This window comes from Temnothorax longispinosus, chromosome 5 (genome assembly GCF_030848805.1).
Source record: "Temnothorax longispinosus isolate EJ_2023e chromosome 5, Tlon_JGU_v1, whole genome shotgun sequence".
NCBI lineage: Eukaryota > Metazoa > Arthropoda > Insecta > Hymenoptera > Formicidae > Temnothorax > Temnothorax longispinosus.
In genome coordinates, this window is record NC_092362.1 from 17,586,452 (window position 1) to 17,603,718 (window position 17,267).

At 38.9% G+C, this 17,267-nt stretch overlaps 2 protein-coding genes across 15 annotated transcripts in view; one reads left to right on the plus strand and one right to left on the minus strand.

Annotated features, from left to right (window-relative positions):
• Positions 1-3,724: 3,724 nt before the first annotated feature.
• LOC139813343 (RING finger and SPRY domain-containing protein 1) lies at positions 3,725-9,152 on the minus strand. Of its 5 annotated transcripts, none has more exons than XM_071778828.1 (12): positions 9,032-9,152; positions 7,429-7,653; positions 6,920-7,246; positions 6,672-6,837; positions 6,372-6,554; positions 6,223-6,289; positions 6,012-6,152; positions 5,803-5,918; positions 5,578-5,721; positions 5,275-5,492; positions 4,935-5,195; positions 3,725-4,850 (listed from the first exon to the last, which is right to left on the minus strand). In XM_071778828.1, exons 3-12 carry the CDS (start codon positions 7,138-7,140, stop codon positions 4,763-4,765), a joined length of 1,605 nt encoding a protein of 534 aa, XP_071634929.1. In that variant the 5' UTR covers positions 7,141-7,246; positions 7,429-7,653; positions 9,032-9,152; the 3' UTR covers positions 3,725-4,762. The 5 variants fall into 5 exon arrangements, with proteins under 5 accessions (XP_071634929.1, XP_071634930.1, XP_071634927.1 ...); XM_071778829.1 differs by lacking the exon at positions 9,032-9,152 and adding an exon at positions 8,383-8,400; XM_071778826.1 differs by lacking the exon at positions 9,032-9,152 and adding an exon at positions 8,084-8,303.
• The window catches only part of Hiw (MYC binding protein highwire), a 175,329-nt gene continuing 167,146 nt past the window's right edge, over positions 9,085-17,267 (plus strand). For all 10 annotated transcript variants that reach the window (XM_071778807.1, XM_071778811.1, XM_071778808.1 and 7 more), the window contains exons 1-14: positions 9,085-9,398; positions 10,011-10,074; positions 10,156-10,395; positions 10,550-10,703; positions 10,776-10,978; positions 11,067-11,384; positions 11,485-11,652; positions 11,730-11,948; positions 12,073-12,274; positions 12,355-15,863; positions 15,945-16,212; positions 16,305-16,591; positions 16,700-17,025; positions 17,115-17,221. In XM_071778807.1, coding sequence (XP_071634908.1) covers positions 9,304-9,398; positions 10,011-10,074; positions 10,156-10,395; positions 10,550-10,703; positions 10,776-10,978; positions 11,067-11,384; positions 11,485-11,652; positions 11,730-11,948; positions 12,073-12,274; positions 12,355-15,863; positions 15,945-16,212; positions 16,305-16,591; positions 16,700-17,025; positions 17,115-17,221 — 6,160 coding nt within the window. In that variant the 5' untranslated portion in view covers positions 9,085-9,303. The remainder of the gene's footprint in view (positions 9,399-10,010; positions 10,075-10,155; positions 10,396-10,549; positions 10,704-10,775; positions 10,979-11,066; positions 11,385-11,484; positions 11,653-11,729; positions 11,949-12,072; positions 12,275-12,354; positions 15,864-15,944; positions 16,213-16,304; positions 16,592-16,699; positions 17,026-17,114; positions 17,222-17,267) is intronic.

The window sequence follows — 17,267 nt, forward strand, 5'->3', positions numbered from 1 at the left end:
AAGATCGACCGTCACTTTAGTCGGCACTCCCGATAAAAATTCGCGCTCGTTGGGCCCTTTCAACGGGTGAAACTCGCGATTACTTCGCGGAGCGATCGCGCTCTGCGTTCCGAACAGAGGACGTCACCGAGACTGTCATGGCGGTCAAGCGGGCGCATTTTCGGCACGGGAACCGTATGCCGAAACGTGAAACCGACTATGTCGAATGGCGGATCTTCCCTTACGCGTTATAGGAATGAGCGATGTAATAATGATGATTTACATCTTCGATGTCATATCTGACGAAAAGTACGCCGATCGCGCCCCGAGTCTCTCGAAAGAACATAAAGATCATTTTCGCGTGCCATTGACACAGGAATCTACACTTATCGAAACGAAACGTTGGTGGCAAAGTGCGTTGCGGCATCGATCGCGATCGACGAAACAGCATCGGTCGCGAAGGCCCACGAGAACTGATACGTCCCGCAGATTGCCCGTCACTTTGATCGACACTCCCGACAAAAACTCGCGTTCGTTGGGCTCTCTTAACCGGTGAAATTCGCGATCACTTCGCGGAGCGATCGCGCTCCGCGTTCCGAACCGAAGAGCCGGGGAAACTGTCATGGCAGTCATGGCAGCCAACTGCCAAACGGTCGCGCGTCGCGCGCGACTGAATATTTGAATATCAAGAAAACTTAAAATACGAATAATCAGATTTCGCAACGAGAATTAGACGCTTACACGTAATATATTTTATCGAGTTTGTTTACCCTGTTCTGTTTGACTTTCTGTATAAAAATTTAAACAGATTTGTGAAAATTAAGGTATAAAAGATGCGAAATGATTCTTGTACAAATGTTCAAGTAGCATTATAATTATTGTAATTATTGTACTAGAATGGACTCGTCCACATGATCAGACCGTTTAAGATTTATCGTACGAATAATATTACGGTCACATAAAAATTATTGAATGAAATTATCGTACACTCATATTATTAAAGATACATATAAAAGTAAAAGTATACGTATAAAATATTCGAAATAAACATTTATATTTATATTTTAGAATTGGCACATTTTAATAGACTCGTCCACATAATTAAACTGTTTTTAAATTTATCGTACAAATAATATTACGATTAATTACTTGAAAGATTTAAAATATTTTGTACTTCAGAATTTATAAAGAAATCAAAATAACGTATGAGAATAGCATAAGAGATTCAAAATAAACATTCACGTTTAGATTTCAGATTTACAGCATTATTACAAATGTTAATTTAAATATTTTCTGATATGTGAACTGTTTTTATCTGATTTCATCCGATAGAAACAGGGGCCCGATTCTCTAACGACAAACGTATACGTAAACTCTGGTCTAACAGAAAAGCTGCAAACTTATTGGCTAAAAACTGTGCGATAGCCAATCAATTTGCAGCCTTTCTGTTAGAGCAGAGTTTGCGCATACGTTTCTCGTTAGAGAATCGGGCTCCAGGTTGATAGAAGCCCGCTCCACCGTCCTCGCCGATTCCGATCGGCGGTCCTCTTTTATTTATTAATACGTTTTTTTTACATTTTCATCATTTTTTTATTTCTCATACAATTTTTACTTCACAATATATACACATTATAAATTTACTTACAATTGAATTATATATAACATTACAATCAAATTTTCTTATAATTTACTTACTAAGTAATATACACATTATAAACCAGGTACATTAAAATTGAAATATATATGCATTATATACAATACTTCTTTTTGACATAAAATTATGTATGCGCAACATTCGGAATGTGTGTACAATAGCACAAAATAATAAATCTAATAATAATAATAATTATTATTATATTATATATTATATATATTGAATTATACCCCTTGTCCCTGCCTACCCCTCACTATTTTGATATACTTGCAGATTGTTGAACGCGTAGTCGATTATTCCCGCGGCACGCGGAACGGAAGAGCAGGAGTGCCAATCGCAGGAAGAAGCGCGTTTCAAATAACACAGCACGAAGCACGGAGCACGGAGCACGGAACACGGCGCGCGGAGCACCAACACTTTATTCTTGTGCGAGATTCATCGAGAAAATGATAAATGAGTAACTTCCACAAGCAACGATACTCCGAGCGTTGATAAAAATAAGTGGCAAGGCCGCTCGCCGACAAAAGAATCAGCCGTGCGTCGACTTTGAAGCTACGTTGTATTTTCAAACGAATGGTCGCGTCTGGTATGCCGCCTGGTATTGGTACGTACGTCGCGCCGGCGGTTCGGGGCGGTTGAACGTGATTGGGCAGGTCGCGGGGGCTCGGCTCGCGCGGAGCCAATCGCGTTCGACGTCTCACCCGACTGTGCGGCGGCTCGGCGGCAGCGGAGCGCGCAAGTAATACGTGACGCGTTCATTGCGTTCAACGTCGGTGCGAGTCGCGAGACGTTGTCGCTCGTGTAATTCCTCTTTCTCGTGAACGAAAAGAAATCCGGTTACAGAGTGTTGCAAGGTGAACGTACGCCGAATGCTCCCTTGCTTCTCGTGTCGACTGAAACGAGTGGGATGCTGTCGCTGGGCGAGATGAACGCCGAATGCCGTACTGGACTGGACGTCGTACGTGTCACTTTCCCGGCTGTGATTTGGCGGGTCTCCTGCAGTGCGCCATGAACGGTGAGTTGTACGTGAAAAATAAATGTTTTTGCAGCGTGATACATTTGGATCTTAATAGAATCGTTATCCCGCGTATCGCAGTGAGATAACCTCATCAGAATTCGCGCGTCTTTTATTGCCTCCCCGTTTCGATTCTTATTCCGAATAAGTAAATCGTGCGAAAAGACGCTTCAGTGAATCTCTCCTTTCTCGTTAAGCACGGGAATTAATAATCAATTAAGTGATTGAACAGAACGATCGCGCGATTAACATTCTCATTTTGCTTGCCATCGCGAACGATCGCGAACGAGGGAGCGAGCTTTTGCTTCAAAATGCGTATGAACATCGAAAGTGCGGACGATCCGAGTTAAATGTGCGTCCGCGAATACAGTTCCGTTTTTCGTTAAAAAATAGTCACGTAATTCGCTTCGTAATTCGATACTTACCGTTTCGTCAAACGTAATCCGATGTTGAGTAGCGTACTTTAAAATCAATGTAGTTTCGATAAGTGCAGATTATTATGTCAGAGATACGCCAAAAATGTTCTTTTAATTATCTATACTTTTTTATAAATTCATTATGCGCACAAATTAATTGAAATGTTACAGTAATTAGTAAAAACTATATGTCAACAGGTAAATCATTTATATAATTTCTCATATCATTATTTTTCAAACGATATACAGTGGCATTCCAAACGAGCTAGCAATGCCGATGTTTTTATTTGAAACTAGGATTTTAATAATTCTGTTTTAATACAAACAAGTTTTAATCACGTGATTAAATTAATTTAGAAATATTCATATAATGAAATATATAATATATTAATTTAAATGTAAGAGAAAGGGCTAAATAGATGAAATTTTTCAGAAAGTTTCGTTTAGGGCGTTGTTGTATCTAATCTTGATACTTGAGTGAAAAGTACATACATGTTAAAAAATGGTAGATCTCGTAAATAAATCATTTTTTAATTATCACGTATACTCACTACCGGAAGAATTTTTGGGGGTTATTTGCATTAGAGCATTAGAATAACGGGAGAGGTAATTGATAACGAAAATAAGACTTTATAAAAAAATGCTTGCAAAATACATGTATATGATAAAACATTAAATTTCTCTTTATATCTTCCCAAGAATATAATATATGTGTATGTATGTGTGTGAATGTAGTGTTTTTGATATAATATATACTATCAGTATTTCACAATTCCTTAAAGATAAACTTACATTAAATCACTAGTTACATTAGTTGTAAATGTTCACTTACGCAACTTAATTAAGAATTTAAATAGTTTGAAGATATAATCTGAACTTTTGTAATTCTAATAGAGGAAATACATTTTCAAGTTAATGAATAAATAACCTTTTGAATTTTATGATTCAGTCACAAGTTTCAAAGTGAAAATCTATAAACACAATCGATAGAGCAACCATTGTATTCATTGATATCATGAAGAAAAGCGCTCGTATATATCAAATTTTGTTTGACTATTCGTGTGATAACAAATACATACGTCACTCTCATCAAAAGTGCCTATATGAAATTTTTTCATACGGAGTTTGAGCTCTTTCGGCTTCTCTGATTTATGCTCGTCTTCTGATTTATAATTTTCTCCGGTCTATTTGTTATAATTTTCTCGCATCTGTTTGTTTCTCTACTCATTATTATAATCATATAAATTAGTATATATATATATAGCCATTTATACTTAGTTTTAATCTCTTGAAGTTAATGTTCGTGAGGATATCATTTAAATCACAAAATATCTTACTATAAATCTATATAGTAGAAAAAGTATAGAGAAGTATGGAAAAGGAGAATGTTTTGTCTTTGTAAAACATTTGTTTACGCATTCTTTAAGATCTTTGATTTTTTAAATAGAAACTTATTCAAATCTTTGCAATGTACTATCACGGAATTCTTTTCTCTATAATTAATTTGTAGTTCTTTCTATTTATTAATGCGCTGTATTGCATAGAGAAAAATACTATGTGACACGTGATAACTGTATACAATACACGGCGTAAATAACTATCTATAATTATGATTATCTCGTGATATTTCCATAAAAATTGTATGACATCAAAGAAGTGATGAAACAATTCGTAAATATTGATATGAGATGATCGATGTCATATGTTATCTGACGCTACTTCTTCAATGGTAGCCCTACACATTGGGCATTCAACCAACTGTTTTGAACACCTTTGGCAAAATCCTCTATAAAAATAAAACAATTATTGCGTCATGTATGTTCTTACAAAAGCATTGTTTCATGAAACTCGAATTTAAATACAATATTACCTATGGTTGCATGGCAGTAACCTCACTGATGCCCTCTGATCGAAACATAACGTACAGGAATCTTCCCTAACACTAAGCCTTCGTAATTGATCTAGGTATATGTGCCTAGGAAGTATGATCTTGTCTTCTGGTTTCAATGTAGCATAGTCATTAAATTTTTGAAATTCTCTATCAGTGGGTGGATATTTGAAAGGTACATGTCCAAAATTAAATAGACATTGCTGGAATGACATGAAACTAGCCGCTGCAAAGAATCCAGACCTAAAAGTAACAGCAGATGTTACCGTTATGATTTTGCGTGGACATTCGTGACATATGAAAAAAGGACAACTATATGTACCTTACTGTTTTAAATACTTGAATGCACGGTTTAAGTGGTACGCCATTAATAGAGAATATTATCTCTAATTTGTTTAAATCCAATAAACAACCCAAGATATCACCAGATTTCCAACATGGTCTGTCATGAAATTTTTCGCCTCGTGCATTATACCAAATCAGTTTGCGACAGCCATCATAGGCCAAAGAAAATTCATCATCTCCTATACCATAGCCCTCCTATTAAAAAATAATTTTTATGGTAATAATATACAATAATTCTGTAAATGAAAAATATAAAATATTCTCAAATCTAGATATTCACGTGATTGAGAAACGTGCTGTCCTTTGTGGCCCATCCAATCTGCATAACTCCTGTAGTTATTATCAGTGTTTCATAATACCATATTCCTGAATCTACTTGAAACGTGCATCGTACACTTTCGAAGGAATATGCATCACATCGTGCCTAAAATAACAATAAGTTATCATTACAGTAAAATATAATCTCTATTAGCAAAAATGCAATATAGTGTAACAGAATATCTACCTCCAAACCATTAGGTGATATTTTCAGGTACTCGCTTACATCTTTCGTATTTAACATTACATTAATACCCGTCACATCGACGGAGTCGTGGGAATATTTTCTACCTTCCATTAAGACTAAAAAGAGAAATATTGATTATAAACACATCGTTGTCGCTTACCAAGCGGAGCAGATAAATGGCGCTTGTGATGAGATTACATCATACTTACATAAATTATCTAAACACCATTGTGCACAAAAACCAACTTGTCGACGTACATAATGCGTTTCCGTAGCCCATTTTTCCAATTCCAGTAATGGATTTTGTTTTTCCGCCATAAGGCGTTTCTTAATAGTTATCTTATTTTCACCTGTTGACATATAAACAATCATTAGTTATGATAAAAAACAGAAAATTTATTAATAAAATATTTTTCTTACTTGTCTGTGCAAACTTCTCTAGTGCTATCAAAGAATATAACATTACATAAGGCTCAACATCTTTTCGCTAAAAAAATAAAAAAATAATTTTAAAAAGTACCAAACACACACTGATACTGCTACATTTTAGTAATAAATAAATAACATACTAGATTTGAAACTAGATAATCTAAAGTAGCATCAGATAATATCGCAATACTACTAGGACCAGCAAGTTTATCTGCAATACAACCAAGTACTACGCATATATTGCGTTGCTGCGTAGTTGTAATTTGTATTTGTCCAAGTTTTTGAGGCAATTGAAACATATTTGATAATCGTAGCACGGATTCCTACAACACGAGAAAAGAGTTATCGTTATTACTGCTCTTGCTTTGATTTTTTAAATATAGCAAATAAATTGAGACGATAGGAATGATAAGAATAAAAAATTACAAATAAATTTCAACCTTTGAAGGTAAAGGGCAATCATCTAGTAATAATACTATAACCGAAGGACCCAACGGATTGTTCATTGGAATAACATTGACCATAGAACTAACTACTTGTATCCAGCCCTCTTCCTTGTCCGCAATGGAATTCAATTTTAACATTGCTGGCGGTGGCTCATGATCACTAAACATATGCAAATAAGCGTATAAATATAAGAAACCGATATATTCCATGCATATTATATCGTCTATTGTCTATTACTTACTTATCTACCAGAGTATCAAGACTTCCAAGTGTTTCCAATACGAGTTTGTCAATATGTGACCCGGCAGGAAACTTAAAGGAAGGGGATGCCGAATCGCTACACGAGACTATACTTATACTCGGTTCTGGTATTATGGTATTCTGAGTTTCTGCATGATTTCTACTGCCATATGTCTCAATGTCGTATATCCCTGGAGTATCTTTACACAAACAATTGCCCATTCCCACTAGTTTATTAGGATTCCTTCAACGAGTTATTGCCTATCGCTTAGGTTACATTTACAGAACAGTGGTACAATCGCACGATCAAATCTCGCATTTGACTAGGCTGAAAAGAGAACGTGAATGTAATAGAATGACAAATGCCGGTTTGCGCGAAGCATGCACCTGGGTCATGTTCCAAAACTCACTCTGAGTAACTAAAATCTATAGTTTACATTACGTACACTATAGCATTTTAGTTAACTAGAGTGAGTTTTGGAACATGCACCTGAGAATTATACTACTTACCAAAAAGATGATATCATGATAAGTCATATCCTTTTACCATGTACGTAATGATAATGTTATAAGCGTTTTTATCTGCTTATCCACGTACATAACTTTAGTATTATAGCTTTATGACTAAATGCAAGTAAAATGTTAAGTGTTTCCCGTTTAAGTCTTCCTCATTAAAACTTGCCTCTTTCAGCTGGTAAACTGTATTAATCATACATGCCTCCTCCGCTTTTTGGTCTGTCACGATAGAAAATTAAAAAGATTAGATAAAAACGAGATATAAGCATGTTTTGTAAACCAACATACATGACTGGGTGCTTTCTCGCAAATTTTACGAAAAGGTGCAGATACGCGTCTCGATTCGGGAAATAATTACGACGAAAATGAATTTTTGGAAATCGCACTACTGCAAAGTGCTCCAGCGGATCGAAAAATCAGAAAATCGAATCGCGAAGCCTCGCCTTTGAGGTTATGTCTCCGCTACCCTACACAACGGCAATTTCACCATACAGCGCGAAACGCGAGACATATATGCGCCTTATCGCGTCTGATATTACTCTGTCGTTCTCGCGTTCCACGGCAGCGAGTACTTTCCGCTCATGCTTCGTATAATTTACGTCTGGGGCCCCTCGGTTAATCACGACGTGACACGTTTATCGAAGCGTACCGTAGTACCCGTGCAGATTGTGCCGTATCGCATCTTGTGCGTTCGGCTGCGAGAGACGCACGCGTACGCGTACGGGCGTACGGGATCAACGAAACCCGTCGAGATTTCGCGTGTATCGAGGTCCGCTCAATGCCATATCGCGTCGTAATAAAGAATATAAAGATTGTCGCTTCTCGCCGTCGATCTCGTCGCGCGGCGAAAAACGGCCGACTTTTCTCATCTTCGTATTCTTCGTTCGAGACGGGCGGAAAAGTCGACGTCGCTGACGTAACTACATGCGTGCAAAAATCGAGATTTACGTCAATTTGCAAGAGCTGGCGACCCGCGGGCTCTCGGACGAACTCCTCGCGAATACAATATCCCACCGATAAGGGCCGATATCATATCACAGTCTCCGATTAAACTCACTCTGCATCTCTTTCTAACTGTCCCCCTAAAAAGAGACGAAGAGTGAGTTTAATCGGAGGATCACGTTAATCGGAGCAGACTGTGATATCGGCCCTAATTAGTCTTATCCGTCTTATCGTGCAAGTCTTTGTCGCCGTTTCCATTTACGATCATAATTTTATTTATAAATATAAATGTGCCTGGGCGGGACGTGCACGCTTGTAATGCAAATAATAATAGAATTCCACGCGTGAATGACGCGCGCTGTCGTGAAACGTCTCCCGTTCACGGCGTTCACGCCAGCATACGCGTGACGTGTTCATGCGCGTAAACACGTTGACATTTCGCGTCCGCGTGAAATAATCATCAGCCGTGAGCCGATTTGCCATTTGCCATCCGCCGCGACGTGGGCAGAGCGTTTACGAAGTTCGCGCGCGCGAATCGCGATTCTCGGCTCGACGACCTCGACGTTATCGCGCGTCGCGCGATAACGCCGTTCGACTATCGAAGTCGCGGCGAGTACTCGCGGTACCGTCTGCCACTGTTTCAAGACGAACTTACGGAGCGAAGACGTCTCGCGTTTGAATCTCGTCGGTGGCCCGTCGTGCAGCACGCCAAAAGTAAATCGCCGGCCGTGGGATCCGCTTGAGTCCGCTCGCGTCCAAGTAGCGCTCGCTGCCGCCTAGTACCCCCCTTTTTTTCCTTTCCAGGACTCCCCGCGGGAGTATGTAACGTTATCACATGGGGGCAAGACACGGCCAGCGAGTGTCAACGATCAATAGTGTCACGAAAATGACTTGGTGACTCATGTGCCGGGGGGTTTCGCGCGAACCATGGTGTCCGGGGACAACGAGAGGCTGCTGCCCGAGCCCGAGAGCTACGCCAAGTGTTTTTACGATCTCTTCAAGAACGTCGCCGAGGCGCAGAGGTGCGACGAATTGCATGACGTATAACCTCTCCCGCGATTTGTTTACCTGACGCCGTCGTCGGTGACACTTCGCCGCCGATCGGCTTCCCTTGCCGTTCGATCGGCCGACGTTGCCGTGGAATCGCGTAATTTGATCCCCGATTGAAGGAAACTTTTAATTGACACCGCGGCGTTAATTGAATGCGCATCACGGCCGCGTTTATCGGCGTAGAACGTAACCTCAAATTTTTTGTTTATTGAAGATTAGTTTGCCTGTTTATTCCCTTTTATTCTTTATTCGAATTTTTCGAATGACTTATTAATTTCGTTAACAAGCGTAGTAGGAGTATTTCTCGTCATATTTACCTACAATATTAAAATTTTTAGTCATGTAAATAGAGTAACTTTGGTCCAAGTCTTTTCACAAATAGAATAAACAGAAATGTTTTTGTAATATTTTGATGTTGTATATAATTGTCGCTGCAATTTAATTATACTACTTTTATTTATAACAAGACAATTTTATTATAATTAAAATAAAATCACAGTGCTATGAAATATATTTTGTTACGTTTGTTTTATGTGGGTATAGTAGTCAATTTAAATAGGAATTTGAATTATAATATTTTTTAGGAATAAGGGAGAATGGAGAAAGTGTAAGAAAAATAAAGCTATTCGCAAACGAGACAAGAAAAAGGTATCGGAGATTAATAATTCTTTTTCCTCCTGTAATTTCTAGGATAAAACATATTCTGACACATTTTACGTATATGTATAGATTGATTTAAATGGAGAATTAAATTACAATAATCCACCGGAGATAGAAACATCTTGTAATGCCTCAGCATTTGCTGTGTTTGCTAGCGTGAGAAGTGCTATTTTAGAAAAACATGCTAAATTGTCAAGTGAGATTTATAGAGCGTCAAACTGTAATTCTCCACCACCAGATCTTAGCGATACTATAGACACAGAAAGTGATGATGAGGATAGGATATCAACTATACAAAATTTACCAAAGGTAAAAGCAGCTTAGAAATAATTAATTTCTTTAAATTTTGCTTTCCACATACTGTTGTGGCATTTAAATTTTTGTTTTGTTTTTGTATTGTAACATTTATTTATACAATACGTATAATTTATAACATACGTAACTAAAAACTTTTTTAATAAAGATTGTAGGTATCGGTTTAAGAAGTGTTTTTACATTGATGCGGGAGAGTAGAACAATCGATCCAATCTTATGTACAAAAGCATTATCGGCTTTATTGGATGTTTTACAAGGGCAACTACCAGAAGGCCTCAAATCCGAACCAGATGATGTCATTGGTTTGTATCTTTAAATAATTGATATTTTTAATTGATAAAGTGACAAACTTCTCAATAATTTATCTTTTTTAGATCCACTATTTGATCTATTGTTGGATCTTGCAACTTCTCATGGCCCTGAATCAGCCGCTGCCAATGACGGCAGTCACTTGACAGCTGTTGCTTGTGCGTGTTTATTGAGTCTTGTTGTAGTCAGAGGAGATACTGGACGGCTGTTGGCAGCAATAGCGGCTCTGCTTATGTCTCCTAGAGCGTTAGCGGTACAAAATATTCAGGTATCTTATTATCGATATAATCATAGTATTGATTTGTTGCATGATATAGTACATGCCATATTATAAAGTTTAATTTTTTGTATTTTAGATGCCATGTGTGTTAACGTCTCTGCAGAGAAGTGTACATGCTGTTTTGTTAGGAAAACTTGTGAGACCAGATTGGATTACATATGGCGTTCCTAAGTGTTCCAAGATATATACCTCTATGCTTAAGTTACCAAATGAGATGAACAATATGATATTGAATGAACGTAGTTTTGTGAGCGATGGAAAGTATTTATATCTGCACACATCTCGTGGTTTACTAAAAATCGGAAGTGGCCACAGTGGTACAATATGGGGACATATATACATACATAAAGCAGATTTTTATCCGACGGAAATAGGATGGCTTGGTTATGCTAATGTTAGTTGCACATTAATGCTTAAGTTATCAATGTTACAGTTTATTTACGACTGTACAACGATTTAATAATGTTGTCACTTATACAAAGTTTTACTTACAGAATTCATTATATTTTAAATGTGCACCTAGAAAACAGAGTGAGTTATTAATTATCGATGCAGAAACACTTATAGTAACAGGAATTGCCGTGCTGGAAGGAAAAGATTGGTCGTCCTCTGTCATGTTTTCTGATGGTGAAAATTTAGGAATGATAACAGCTGGCAAAGATGTAATTTAATTGCGTATAAATATATTGTTATTTGAAATATTTATTTAATTTTTTCTCATCTTTCTTAATCTTAACAGGAAGGTTTTGTAGTGCGTACAATAAACACGTTGAGTAATCCCGTGACAGTTGCCTCGGAGCTACCACTGAAATTGGCAAGAAAATGCGTAGATATATTTGGATACGCTACATTTGATGAGGAACAAGCTATACATACTTTGAATCCAGGATGCGACGATGAAATTGCGATGGTTACAGCAGGAAAAGAATTTGGCTTACTCAAAACAGTGTCTGGAAAAGTAAGTATTATTTAAGAGATATTTCAAACAGCTGTTGCGATTACTTAATATTTCATGTATAAATGTTATACGTTTAGTTTATTGGATCTTGAATTTAATATTTAATTTTAATATTTTTTTATAGTTATTATATAGCGGAAAAGGAACTTGCCTAGGCATGAAGAGCAATACAAGGCCTAACAGGTGGTTGGAACTTACCTTTGGTAAAGGTCCAAGGATCACGCATTTTGCGGCAGGTCATGATGGTCAACATGTCGTTATGGTTATGGAGGATGGTTCTGTACTATTTGCTGGCACTGCTAGACGTGGAGAAGATGGAGACAGTAGTAAGTTTAGTAGATTATAGTAATGTTTTAATTTATAATGACACACACAAAATTACTGTAATTATTTATTTTATTTTAAGATAAAGCTCGTAGGCAACCAAAACCAGTAAAACCAAAGAAAATGGCAAAAGTAGAAGGTCAGTTTATTGTAGACGCTGCTTGTAATAATGGATCTACTGCTTTAGTCACGAAGGATGGCTCTCTATTAATGTTCGGTAAAGATACGTTACATAGCGATCCAGTGACAGGATTAGTTACCGATTTGAGGGACGTATGTATAGTTCGTGTATCGTTAGGGAAGGCTCATGCCGCCGCGTTAACTAACAAAGGACATCTATATACGTTCGGTATAAATAATAAGGGGCAGTGTGGTCGTGATTCTACAACGGTACATACTGTGAATAAAGAAGTGTCGGTAGTTGCGATGGAAATGGGTACAGGGGAAGATGAATTAATAATAGCCGAAGAGGAGAGTGTGGATCCTGCGGAAGATTGGGAAGAAACGAGAGGAATGTGTCCTCCGGGGCAACATCAGTGGAGGCATCGCGTTTGTATGGTTTGTACGATATGCAGAGAATGTACCGGTTATAGCATCTCGTGTCTGAGTAGTATACGTCCCGATCGGAATCCCGGTCAAGAGTGCGGATGTGGCGAAGGAGACAGCGGATGCGCGGAATGCGGATGTTGTCGTACGTGTGCGAGAAAGAGTTGCAGCAACGGCATATCGGGTTCCAACTTCCGAGAGTATCTACAGAGACGATTGGGTGAGATAAAGCAACGGCAAAAGAGCAAAGCAGGACCGAGTACTGTCAAGTATGGAGTAAAAATCAAGGGATCGAATAATCAGCGCGTAGCCGGTCCTAGTATCGTGCAAAAGGGATTTCCGGAAAAGGTGGCATTGGGATTGGGAGTTAATCTCACGGTCGAGGAAGGTGTCGGCGGTAGCGACGTGGAACGAGGGGACGCGGCGAGAATTGCCAGTATATCACCGGCCAGAGTTCCTATTCCTAGCGAAAGTCCTGTGATTCAAGTGTCCTGTGGTTTGCATCACACAGTATTACTTTTGCAAAACGGAGAAGTATATACGTTCGGTAGTAACATATACGGTCAGTTAGGCGTTGGGGATTTAGTGGCACATGCAGGACCGATTCAAGTTAAATTGCCAACTATTGCTACTCAAGTGGCTGCTGGGAGCAATCATTCCGTCATACTCACATCAAAGGGGGAAGTTTACACGTTCGGTGCATACCAAAAGGGACAGCTCGGCATGAATTGGTGGAACGGTCAGAACGAGTCTACGAACACTTCTCAGGTAAATCGTCGTGCCGACCGCTCCCAACCGTGGCATAGCTTTCCAAATGTAGTCCCGAATATAGGTCCTCGATGGGGTAGACGAGCGACGTGGATCGGTGCCGCTGGAGATCAAACTTATGTTAAGATAGATGAAATAAATTCGATTAGTTTGACCAGGAGTACCGTTATGGCGAATAAAAATTGTATTATCTTGATACCACATCAGAATGAACACGCGAATTCTTTCAAGAGTCTGGTGATAAGTAAACGTGATGGAACGTGCAACAGTTATAGCGGTGTGGATCAGGTTGATTTCAGTAACTGCGCAGCATGCTTAGATCCTTTGTACAACGTTATTTGGACCTTCAATTCAGCAAATAACGAAATAAGCTTGTACAATATAATATCAACAGAAGCTAGAGCGATACCCGGTTTGGAGGCTTCCATGCTCAATCCAGGTTTAGCGCTTCCGGTTGTTTCGACTTGTTTTGTAACGCGTTCTCAAGCCGCGATGCATTTATTAGCTTGTTTGGATACATTGACGCAAGCTCAAGACGAAAACTTATCGATAGTTGAAGAAAACGAATGTAATCAATCAATACATGGCAAGGTTTACAGTCGCGAAGACTACGTCACTGTTAGCAGGTTCGAAAGCCACGGAGGAGGATGGGGTTATTCCGCTCATTCGATCGAAGCGATTAGATTTATGCCTGATACAGACATTATATTGGGAGGCTATGGTTTATTTGGCGGTCGAGGAGAGTATACTGCGAAGATCAAGCTGTTTGATATCGGAATTGACGGTGGAGACCAAGAGAACGATGGCGAACTTCTTGCAGAGACAGAAGAGATTCCATATGAATGCGGCCCAAGACAAAAATATTCGATATTGTTTGACGAACCTATATCCTTGCAAGCAAACAGGTGGTACGTGGCATGGGCTAAAGTCGGTGGACCTTCCAGCGATTGCGGTTCCGGTGGACAGGGAATGGTCACGGCAGAAGATCAGGTCATGTTTTATTTCAAGTCTTCTAAAAGATCGAACAATGGCACCGATGTTAACGCCGGGCAGATTCCACAGTTACTGTACCGCGTTGTTACACCTGAAAATCAGACATCAAACAGGCAGAGAGATCAAATTGAACCTGTCTATGTCCTGAAGAGAGAATTTAGTAGGACTGTCACAAAAGAGTGCTTCCAGTCCTTGATATCTCTTCTTCAATGGAGCTGGAACACATTGAAGGCGACATTGGCCGATGTGGCCGTTCATATCGCGTCATCGACTCACGCAATGCTCGAAATGGAACGATTGGTGTACATAAGCAAAGCCAGTTTAAGACTGCTTAGAACATATGCCAATGAAATCTATCCCAATCATGTCGTTAAGAAGACCCCTCCCGAGTCAGTGCGCTTGGCGGAATGTATAGGCGAGGTACGGGCATTATTGCGTCAAATTTTATCCGATTCTCTACCAATTGCTCTGAAAAGTAAAGGAAAGACGCGATCTAACAAAAGTTCTAGTAATACTTTAGGAAATAAGATGACAAACAGCATACTGGACGAATGTCACAAAACGTTTGTAGCTTGTTATCACGCGTTTTACCCTACCGCGTATCTTAAATGGACCTCCTTGTGCGAGTTATTATCGGATATCGATAAAGAACAAGGCACAACCACAAAAGATCGTCTCCTTTCGGCCGTGCTGGCTTCTTTGTGCAACTCGGCGATACGACTTAGATGTACGTTTCCAATCTTGAGCAACATCATGGACAACAGCGACAGCGTGAAGCGGCAGCTCAGCCCGTCTGACAATGCCGGTTTACTCATGATGAATTCGACGGAAAGTCATCAGTATCCGATTTTGGTCGAGCAAATCAGTTACAAATCTCAAGTGGAAAGCTCCGGAAAGGAGATCTTGAATTGGTCGTTCCGCGAAGTACTCGATAGATTGCTGGACTTGATATTGATACCAGTCAAAAGAAGCCTTTGTAGAGAAAAGATTCAATCTCTGCCAGAATTGATCCTTCATTGCTGTTATTTATTAGCGCGGGTAATCGCTGAATTGGCGGCACAATCGAGCGGAAATGAGGATGAACTGCAAGCAGCTTGCGGCAGACTCATGTATACGACTCCCTCAAGATTTACAAGGACAAATCAGTCAAGATCATGGAATACGGGTAACGGTTCTCCGGATGCTATTTGCTTTTCCGCCGATAGACCGGGCATCCTTATAGCTGGTGTTGGTATCTATGGAGGTGCGGGAGTATATGATTACGAATTGGAATTATTAGATGATGTAAGTAATATAAAAATATTTTGTCATACTGTTCTTGTAAATTTGAATTTTATAGTATTAATCATGGTCACTTTATTACAGCAAAATAATACTGGTAACGATCCATCGCATACTCAACGTTGGAGTAGTTTAGATTTTACAAGAGGATCCTTCGGGCCGGATGACTGTATTAATGACATAGTAGAATTGAAATTTGACAAACCAGTGCTCATAAAAGAGAATATTAAGTATGCTATTAGACTACGGAATCGCGGAGGACGAACTAGTAACGGTGACGGTGGCCTAAGCGTTGTCAAAGGGGCCGATGGCACAACGTTTACCTTTACGGCTTGTTCTCTAAGTTTTAATGGTACGTTAAGTCTATATTTACATTTGAAAAAAGTATCGTGCAATATTATACAATATGCAGATTGTATTAAACATGCTGCTATGTTATTGCAGGCACAACACAAACACGAGGTCAAATACCACACATTTTATACTATTCAAATCCGCAAGATTCCGACGGACAACACACGAATAAAGCCATGGCGGAAGTGCAAGCGAGAAAATGTACTCTCGCCATGACAGCGACAATTATTCAACGATCGAATGAAATTTTTTCTCTGGCAAGGGAAAGAGCAGAAGAAGTAATAGCTAATGAAGTCCTTGGTAACGCGGCTTTTATAACGACTCTCTTACCCCTAGTAATGGCACACATTAGTCCTTTAGCTACATCAGACCCTAGAGTAAGTAATTCTAAAGACTTTTAAAATATGAACATCTTACAATTAGATGAGAAAATGTGATAACAAGAGAAATATAAATTTAATATAAATTTGTTTTGCATTTTTCAGAGCAGCGTACAAATCCTTACTCTAATACAAGAGATGTTGCCACACATTGCAGCTTTAAACTTACTGTCCACGATGGGAGCTTCTCAAATATCTCAAGATAGCGAAACTCAATCACACTTTGCTCCTCCAATTACTACCAGCCATCATTATACTTGGCTAGAAAGCGAACATCCTTATAAACCAGCGACAGTATCGTATTATAAAGTTTCTTTTCCGGAAACAGTGAAGTGGCTAACCGTTGAATTTACTCCAGAATGTGGAACTTCACAACCAGAAGATTATCTCCAACTTTATATACCAAATATAATTCCCAACTCCTCTACAGGGTAGATAAAATGCTTCCGCACTTCTATATAATATACATTTATATTAAATACTTATATTTTACGTTTATGTTTAATTTTTATCCTTACAGGACAATTCCAAATATTACGGGCGAAGATGCTCCTCTATATTGGCCAGTATTACATAAGTTGAGTAATGTTCAAAGTCAATGGCCGCAAAATGCTGTTGTGTTACCAGGTATGTTTATATGTAACATTAATTAAAAATATACGAAATATATAAT